The sequence below is a fragment of the Eulemur rufifrons genome, chromosome 19 (genome assembly GCF_041146395.1).
Source record: "Eulemur rufifrons isolate Redbay chromosome 19, OSU_ERuf_1, whole genome shotgun sequence".
In the NCBI taxonomy this organism is placed as follows: Eukaryota; Metazoa; Chordata; class Mammalia; order Primates; family Lemuridae; genus Eulemur; species Eulemur rufifrons.
In genome coordinates, this window is record NC_091001.1 from 97,787,864 (window position 1) to 97,797,739 (window position 9,876).

A 9,876-nucleotide genomic window follows, 5' to 3' on the forward strand; every position below is an offset into this window, starting at 1 on the left:
TGTTGTTTACTTAGCCAGGCGTTTTCCACCCTGGCTGGGTTTTGTTTTGTTTTTAAATCCCAGATAATTTTAACGCAAACCATTGACATAGCAAACAAATTAGGAGGCTGTGATTGTCCAAACCCAACTTCATAGCCCTCTGTGTGCTCTTGTGATTTTTCTAGGACTCTATTTTCCTCTTTTGAGTACTAGTGGACGCTAGATGATGGGCCACCATTTTCACTCTTCATCTTTTCAAAGTACACGTGCTAATATTAAAACTGGGGCGTTTTAGAGACATTTGTATTCACATGCCTTGCCTTTTAAAAGCTAGCCAAAGTGGATCCCTTCAACTGCAGTTTCCGTTTCAGAGCTGAGTTGGGCATGAGCCATTTGCAGAACTTACTGTTAGATACACTCCTGGGAACCAAGCATGTGGACAGTGCAGCCCTCATCAAACTCCAGGAGGGGAGCCTGTGTATAGCATCACCAGGATTTAGTGTAAGAAAAGACAAGTTTGGGTATCAGGCTTTTTTTTTTTTTTTTTTTTTTTTCCTCTTTTTGAGACACAGTCTCGCCCTGTTGCCCAGCCTAGAGTGCTGTGGCATCAGCCAACTGGCGTCAGCCTAGCTCACAGCAACTTCAAACTCCTGGGCTCAGGTGATCCTCTTGCCTCAGCCTCCAGAGTAGCTGGGACTACAGGCGTGTGTCACTACGCTGGGCTAATTTTTTCTATTTTTAGTAGAGATGGCTAATTTTTTTCTGGGTTGTTTTTTTTTTGTTGTTGTTGTTGTTTTTGTTTTGTTTTGTTTTGTAGAGACAGCGTCTCGCTCTTGCTCAAGCTCCTTCCGAACTCCTGAGCTCAAGCAATCCTTCTGCCTTGGCCTCCCAGAGTACTAGGATTATAGGCATGAGCCACTGCACCCATCCTGGGTATCAGGCTTTTAAATGAACTTTTTCTATAAAGAGCCACAGGAAATATTTTAGGTCTCTGGGCTGTATACTTTCTGTTACAACCACTGAACTGTAGTTGTAATGGAAAAGCAGGCATAAACAATACACAAAAGAATGGGTGTGCCCGTGTTCCAATAAAATTTTATTTATAGACACTGAAATTTGAATTTCACATAATTTTCAAGTGTTACAAATTGTTATTCTTCTTTTGATTTTTTCTTTTTTTTTTTTTTTTTGTCCAACCATTTAAAAATGTGAAAACCATTCTTAGGTTGCAGGCAAAAAAAAAAAAAAAAAAAAAAACCCAGCCAGCAGGGAAAATCTGGCTGGCCACCAGCCATTGTTTGCCAATTCCTGGTCTAACTATTTAACCTCTCCAGGTAATGCCCAGTGATGTCCGAAGACTTGTGAATGGATTTGCCAAGAACCCTTTGCAAGCCCGAAGAGAAGGATTGTATTTCAGGGAAAAGGATTACAAATGTGTCCGGGCAGATGAATATTCTCTTTATGCTAAGAATGTGAGTGCTCAAGATTTGAAGACAGCTAGGTGAAACTATAAAAAAATTTGACTCCAGTTTTCTTTGTCACACATGATCCTCTCTATAAAACAAATGAAACTCATTACTGTCTCAAGACACTGAGACAGCAGTCTGGTGCCAGGAAGGCATTTGTGGGGGAAAAAAACCACTATCAGAGAGCGTGGCTTTGAGAAACATTCATTTTAGAATCTACCAGCTAAACCTTACCTGAACTGTCTCTTTGTAGTACAGTATAGTCCATCCTTCGTACTATACCCTCGTCCTTTTAAAAAAAAAATACAGGTGATACCACTCCTGTGCTTAAAACCTCTCTTGGCTCTCTGTCGATTATAAGGAATGAGGGAGATGAAATTCACATTCATTGGATTTCCTGTATTATGGGTTAGGCACACTTCACCCACATTCTAAACTAAATAGCCTCATTTTACAAATGAGGAAACTGAGGTTTAACAAAGTTAAATAACTCTTCCATAGACATGCGGCAGAAAATGGAGGTGCTGGGAGTCAAGCCCAGAGCTGTCCAATTCCAAAAGGTCTTACCTTTCCATTTTACCTGCTGTTCTCATTGGGATAGGGGTATATTACAGTCAACTGGGGAACCTTCTCAAAATACATATGCTGTTATTACAACAGTCTGAAACTTTTTGAGGAAAGGCAACTAAATTAGTAGAAAATAGTGGACAGTTCAAAAACATATATATTTATGGAAATCAGAAAATGGTGAAAAATATAGCTGGTGCATAACTGCTGGTCCTGTGACTAGAACCAAGAGCAGGATATTCTATTTTATTCTTTATCCAGGAAAACACTGGCGTGATTGTTGTGAAGACCCGCCTGTATCTTCTAGTGGCAACTTACACTGAGGGCATGTATCCTAGTGTCTGCGTGGAAGCCGCAGAGAAGCTGGGTAAGTTTACCTCCCAATGCCTGTCTTCATTTCCTGTGGTAGTTGGGCCTTCTGACTACAAGTGACAGAGATCCAGATCAAACAAACCAGCTAGGGCAGAAAAGAGGAATTTATTAGAAGGATACTGGGGTTACTTACAGACCCACTGGAACAGTGCAGCTGAGCCACAAGGAAAGCAGATTCCAAGTACTGGAACACTGCAAGGACTCCGCCTTGTCTCTGTTTCTAAGTGAGTCAGCTTTGTTCTGTCCCATTGCAAACTGCTTCCTTTCCTGGCAGGGATCCTGGCCAAGCCTCCCATCCTACCCTTTCATTTCTATTTTTTTTTTTTTTTGAGACAGGGTCTCATTCTGTTGCCTGGGGCTAGAGTGCAGTGGCATCATCATAGCTCACTGCACCCTCAAACTCCTGGGCTCAAGCGATCCTTCTTCCTCAGCCTTCCAGAGTAGATGGGACTACAGGCATGCACCACCATGCCCAGCTAATTTTTTCCTTTTTTTTTTTTTTTTTTTTTTTGTAGAGATGGGGGTCTTGCTATGTTGCTCAGGCTAGTCTCAAACTCCTGGCCTCAAGCAGTCCTTCCAAAGTGCTGGGATTATAGGCATGAGCCACCTCGCCTGGCCCCCTTCATTTCTCTTAAGGCCCTGAGTTGGCAAGTTGTGGGCCATATGGTTTGCCTCTGTATCAGTCAGCTGTGTAGGAGGGGCAAGGTTGGGGAGCGGGGAGACAGCAGGGTGAAAAAGCAGAGATGTAGCTCCTGGGGTCCACCCTATGTAAAGGGATATTTTACAGAAAAAGAAATCACTGTGAGCGGCCACCTCACTGGTGTATACTGCATTCCCCTTCTCTGTCTATACATTTTTGAATAGAGATCTAATAGAGAATTAGCTGGGAAATTATATCTGTGAGAGTGAAACTTAGTAAATGGTAAATTGTGTTTGTGTTTACATTTTTTAATCTAAATTTAAATTTCTAAAAAAATTATTGGAGTTGCTTAAACACTCCTTTGAAATAGCAGAAGCTTCTAGTATAAGAGCAGCCATTCATTCGTTCTTTCAACAAATACTCAGTGGTGCTCTACCGTGTGCCCTGCACTGTCCTAGATAAACTAGACAAAGCTGGTGAAGATATAGTCTCTGCTTTCTGTGCCTGTATACATGCTGTCTTATCTGCCTGGAATATTTTTTGCACTCTGTCCCTGCCCCCTCACACCTAGTTGGCAAATTCCTAATCATCATTAAAGACCCCAGTTGGATCCTGGGCTTCCTTCCACTGTGGTGTGTATTTTATGTATACCTTTATTATTATCCCCATTAGAGTTCTTTGTTTATCGAAATTGTGAACCCCTGGAAGGCAAGAATTTTGTCTTAATCATCTTCCTGTCTCTAGTACCTAACATAGTATAGTACTTAATGTGGAGTAGCCAATTAATACAGGCTTGATGAACAAATAAATTAATTACTTCTGCCTAGGAGAGTCAGGAAAGGGTACCAAGAGCTGGATCTTAAAGGATTAATTGAGAAATTAAGTACCATCATAGAAACTATATATCTGGGCCGGGCGCGGTGGCTCACGCCTGTAATCCTAGCACTCTGGGAGGCCGAGGCGGGTGGATTGCTCAAGGTCAGGAGTTCGAGACCAGCCTGAGCGAGACCCCGTCTCTACTAAAAATAGAAAGACATTATATGGACAACTAAAAATCTATATAGAAAAAATTAGCCGGGCATAGTGGCGCATGCCTGTAGTCCCAGCTACTCGGGAGGCTGAGGCAGTAGGATCGCTTAAGCCGAGGAGTCTGAGGTTGCTGTGAGCTAAGCTGACGCCACGGCACTCACTCTAGCCTGGGCAACAAAGTGAGACTCTGTCTCAACAAAAAAAAAAAAAAAAAAAAAAAAAAAAAGAAACTATATATCTGTATACAGATATACCTCATTTTACTGCATTTTGTTTTATTGAGCTCTGCAGTTGGTGCATTTATTTTACAAATTGGAGGTTTGTGGCAACCTTGTGTCAAGCAAGTCCATCAGCACCATTTTTTAATATCATGTGCTTACTGTGTCTCTATGTCACATTTTAGTTGCCCAGCTAATTTTTTTCTATTTTTAGTAGAGAACAGGGTGTCACTCTTGCTGAGGCTGGTCTCAAACTCCTGAGCTCAAGTGATCCTCCCGCCTTGGCCTCCCAGAGTGCTAGGATTACAGGCATGAGCCACCATGCCTAGCCAAGAGTTGCTTCTTATAGTTGGGCAAAGAAAGAGGTTTTTTGAGATGGAATCTAGTCTTGGCAAAGATGCTATGTGAACAATGTTGAAAAGACAACAATGGAGTTAGAATATTACAGAAACTTAGTTGATAAAGCAGTGGCAAGGTCTGAGAGGATTGACTCCAATTTTGAAAGAAGTTCTGTGGGTAAAATGTTATCAAACAGCATTGAATGCTGTAGAGAAATCTTTCATGAAAGGAAGACTTAATTGATATGGCAAACTTCATTGTTGTCTTATTTTAAGAAATTTGTGGTGGGGCACCATGGCTCATGCCTGTAATCCCAGTGCTTTTGGAGGCCGAGGTGGGAGGAATGCTTGAGGCCAGGAGTTCAATAGCAGCCTGGGCAAGATAGCAAGACCCCATCTCTACAAGAAATTTTTTAAAATTAGCTGGGCATTGTGTTGAGCCTATAGTCCTAGCTACTCAGGAGGCTGAGGTCAGAGGATCACTTGAGCCCAAGAGTTTGAGGTTACAGTGAGCTATGATCTTACCACCGCACTCCAGTTTGGTGACAGAGTGACAGCTAATCTCTAAAAAGAAAAGAAAAGAAAAGAAATTTGCCACAGCCACCCCATCCTTCAGCAGCCACCACCCAGGTCAGTCAACAGCCATTAACATGGAGGCAAGATTCTCCACCAACAAAAACATTATGACTCGCTAAAGGCTCAGATGATCATTAGCATTTTTTAACAATAATGTATTTTTAATTAAAGCATGGGTTTTTTGTTTTTTTTTTTGAGACAGAGTCTCACTCTGTTGCCTGGGCTAGAGTGCTGTGGTGTCAGCCTAGCTCACAGCAACCTCCAACTCGTGGGCTCAAGCGTCCTCCTGCCTCAGCCTCCCGAGTAGCTGGGACTACAGGCATGCACCACCATATCCGGATAATTTTTTCTATATATTTTTAGTTGTCCAGCTAATTTCTTTCTATTTTTTTAGTAGAGATGGGGTCTCACTCTTGCTCAGGCTAGTCTTGAACTCCTGAGCTCAAATAATCTGCCCACCTCGGCCTCCAAAAGTGCTAAGATTACAGGCATGAGCCACTGTGCCCGGCCAAAGCATGCATATTTTTAGACATAATGCTATTGCACACTTAATAGGCTACAGTATAGCATAAACATAAACATAACTTTTACGTGCACTGAGTAACCAAAAAATTCACGTGACTTGCTTTATTGCAATGTTTACTTTTTGCAGTGGTCTAGAACTGAATCTACAATATCTCCAAGTTATGCCTGTATATGTACACACATAAACACCAATGTGTACAGACCTTCCCAGTTGTCATAACTAGTTTCCTGGAGGGGATTGTCATAAACCATGCTACACAGCTGGCAATCAGATGTTCTGGGAGCAAATTGGACTAATTCTGGGCAAGATACAACTTAGGAAACACCAAATGATAGGGATGAACTCCAACCCGGGAAGGACAAGCAATTATAACCACCATGGATGGACCCTTTCTGAGCAAGGGTCAGCATTTGAGGGAGGTTCCGTGTCAGTAGGGTAGGGTATAAGCAGAAGGCAGAACAGAGGCTTACAGATCTGGGCTAATTATGTAAAGCATCCAGAAAATGAGGCTAAGAAGATTAGGCTGTCAAGAAACCAGGCTCTATCCTATCAGGCTAGGCCCAGGACTAATTCCCCAGAGAAGACCAGAGAAGTTGCCTGACCGTTGTAATACAGATTCTGTCGCTGGCACTGAAGGTTGGTATTCTTGTTTAGGGCCACAAAAGACTCCAAAGAATGTATACTGGTTAGACAGACACAGCTGACATCATGCCACTGAGATCCCACTGCTCCCCTTCGGGAAGGGACAGGCTATCTTGGAAATGGCTGGATGCTCGCCAGGAACGGGCAAGGCTGATACCCACACAGGACCCAGTTGTCTCTCATTACTTTTGTTTCCTTCACTTCTTTTTCTTTTAATTATAATTTTCTCTATCAAAAAAATATATATGTGACCACTGAGGAAAATTTGGGAAGTAAAGAATTATGACCATTTAAAAATTTTAATTATGAAAGTTCTAGGAGGATGACTATTAATTAAAGAAAACTTCTGGGCCGGGCGCGGTGGCTCACGCCTATAATCCTAGCACTCTGGGAGGCCGAGGCGGGTGGATCGCTCAAGGTCAGGAGTTCGAGACCAGCCTGAGCAAGAGCGAGACCCCGTCTCTACTAAAAAAAAAATAGAAAGAAATTATATGGACAACTAAAAATATATATAGAAAAATTAGCCGGGCATAGTGGCGCATGCCTGTAGTCCCAGCTACTCGGGAGGCTGAGGCAGTAGGATCACTTAAGCCAAGGAGTCTGAGGTTGCTGTGAGCTAAGCTGACGCCACGGCACTCACTCTAGCCTGGGCAACAAAGTGAGACTCTGTCTCAAAAAAAAAAAAAAAAAAAAAGAAAACTTCTGGATACTAATTAGATAAAGGATGCTATGCTGCTTTGCAAACATAAATTATTCAAGTTTGTTTTTAAAATAAATATATTAGTGAATCACAACATTTGCAAAATGTTAACATCTTTAATTCTAGGCCCTCAGTTTAAAAAAAGAAACTTAAGTACGTGTTATGACTTATTTATAGTATTACTATGAGTTATCAGAGAACTATAACTTTTTCTTAAATTTCTTGTGACCTCTCTATAAACCACAGTTGAGAGACAGACTTAATTCCTTAGAAGCCAACCAAATTTCCTAGTTTCTTCATTTAAAAGTTGCCTCACTCGCCAACTCGTGACCTCAAACGATCCTCCCATCTCGGCCTCCCAGAGTGCTGGGATTACAGGCGTGAGCCACCACGCCCAGAACAAGTTGCCCCACTCTATAACTAAAGCTATGTGCTAAAGAACTGGGCTCTGTGCTTTGATAGATATAGAGATAGATATGGATATAGAAGTAGATATTTCATGGTTTTGATATTTTGTTTATTCTCATGAGAATTTCATCTGGGACCTTATTGCCAACATAGATCAGTGGGAAAATATGGTTCAATTTGCAGAATTTTCCTTGTAGTTAACTTTTCTGGACTATACTTCTTTTGTGACTTAATACCTCCCTATTCTTCCACCATTTCCATCTGTCATGATTACAACAGAGGAAGGCATGTTAAGTAAAACCCAGCATTCAATTTCAGAAAAACAGTGAAGCATTAGCTTTCTAAGTTTTTTAAAATTAATAAGAGCTTGTTAAAAAATGAAGTGGTGTAATCAGTTTTAAATCTAGGTCATAGAATGCACATAGGAGAGGAGGGCAGCAGGTTCTTTGTTGCCCTGTGCCCTCTCTCTTCCCACTCCCTTTGCCCAGCCATAGGCATCCTTTGTCCTGTCTTTGCTTGGATAACCAGTTCATACTCCAGGACATCTCAAATAATAAATATTGTGGCATTTATTACTGTGAAGTAGAATTGATGTGTATATATATCTATCACCTATCTCCCCTACTAGACAATGAACTCCATGAGAGCAGGGACTATGTTTTAACTATCCAGTCATCCTTGTATCACCAGGAGCTAGCACAGTGGCCAGCACACGGCAGTCACCCAACAATGTTTGTGGAATAATAAATGAATTGTAGTGATAATTTACTATTCATAAATAATAACCATACTCTACTTGCTTTCAGGAGACTATCTAAGAAAAAAAGGAAGTTAAATCATCAGAGACCTATGAAAGACAATTTTATTATTTTAGAAGAACACTAGAGATCTTAAAGAAAAAAAATAATACCTTAGTTTGTGGTTGAAAAACATTAGGTAGAAGATACCAAAGAAGAAGAAGGAGTTAAGGAAGCAATTTTTCTTATTTCAAGAGATCCTCTTCTTCAATTGGAATTACTTGACCGACTTGTTCTTTTTTTTTTTAAAAAAAAAAAAAAGTGTTCTTTAAGTCTTGGTCATTGGCATGGAATATGATTGTTTCATGGGGCACACCTGTTGGGAGACTCCCCTCTGTGAGGCTTTTGTATTCCTAAACCGCCTTGCTAGGTGTGCCAAGAATGCAAGGTCCTCAGCACTGTTTATCCAGGCCATTTCTCAGGGTTATGTTGTAGTTTGCAACCTTGAAAAATGAAGTGGTATCTCCCTTCGAGAAAAAGAGCAAGCTTGCATACTGCTTGCTACAAAAGAAGTGGAGTCGCTGAGCTCAGCGTTCCTCTCTTGAAATGCAGCTCACTGCATGTGTAATATCTGTCTGACCTATATCATCCCTGTGGGACTTGGGAGAACAGGAACCAACGCAAAGGCCCTCCAACAATGGGCCACTAGCCAAGGTATTCAATGGACATTCCACAGTCCCATTTGCAGGTATCCAGTATTATTGAGCATTGGAAAGGCCTTCTTAAAAAGCAACTCAAAAAGATTTCTGACTTGGGGGCAGAGGGGGAACAGAATCCCATGATAGGTGGGCTTGATAATTTGCTAGAATGATACCAGAACTCAGGAGAGTGCTATACTGTACTTCTAATCACAGTTTTGTTAGAAAGGATGCAACTCAGGAACAGCTAAATGGAGGAGATTCATAGGGCAGGGTACTGGGTGGTGGGATTGGGGCGGGGCACAGAGCTTCCATGTCCCTCCCACCACACTGATGTGTTCATCAACCCTGAAGCTCTCCAAACCTTATCATTCCATGATTTTTATATAGGCTTTCATTATGTAGGCATAATTAATTAAATCATTGGCTACATGACTGAATTCAATCCATACTTCCTCTTCCCTCCCAGAATTTAGGAGATGAGGCTGCAAGTTCCACCCTCTAATCACAGGGTTGATGACCTCTGGTGGCCAGCCCACACCCTGAAACCATCTAGTACCCCCCCACCTCAAAATGAGTCATCTCATTAACATGAATAAGAAAAGACACTCCTATTGCTCAAGAAATTCTAAGAGTTTTAGGAGTTCTGTGCCAAGAACCAAGAACAAAGACCAAATATATTTTAATTATACCACTTCTGGTCTTAGTGGCAAGGTTGTACCTGGTATGGAGGTGAATACACTTTGCTATCTTAGCCAGATTAACTATTAAGCATTTAATTTCAGGCCAGCATGGTGGCTCACACCTGTAATCCCAGCACTTTGGGAGGCTAAGGCCGGAGGATAGCTTGAGGGCAGGAGTTGGAGGCCAGCCTAGGCAACATAGTAAGACACTCCCTCGCTACAAAAACTAAAAAATTAGCCAGGCAGGGAGGCGGGAGGATTGCTTGAGCCCAGGAGTTGGAGATTACAGTAAACTAT

General features: G+C 41.7%; 1 protein-coding gene across 1 annotated transcript; it reads left to right on the plus strand.

Moving 5' to 3' along the window:
- The first annotated feature begins 363 nt into the window (after nucleotides 1–363).
- Nucleotides 364–8,296, plus strand: PFN4 (profilin family member 4). The gene is made up of 4 exons (XM_069495324.1): nucleotides 364–480; nucleotides 1,314–1,451; nucleotides 2,274–2,379; nucleotides 8,268–8,296. Exons 1-4 carry the CDS (start codon nucleotides 364–366, stop codon nucleotides 8,294–8,296), a joined length of 390 nt encoding a protein of 129 aa, XP_069351425.1.
- Nucleotides 8,297–9,876: the final 1,580 nt, after the last annotated feature.

Excerpts from the sequence above, each read along its gene's own strand:
- PFN4 (XM_069495324.1), top strand. The coding sequence starts at position 364 with ATGAGCCATTTGCAGAACTTACTGTTAGATACACTCCTGGGAACCAAG. Across the intron at positions 481-1,313 it reads TAGCATCACCAGGATTTAGT|GTAATGCCCAGTGATGTCCG; the intron begins GTAAGAAAAGAC and ends TAACCTCTCCAG. Across the intron at positions 1,452-2,273 it reads ATTCTCTTTATGCTAAGAAT|GAAAACACTGGCGTGATTGT; the intron begins GTGAGTGCTCAA and ends TTCTTTATCCAG.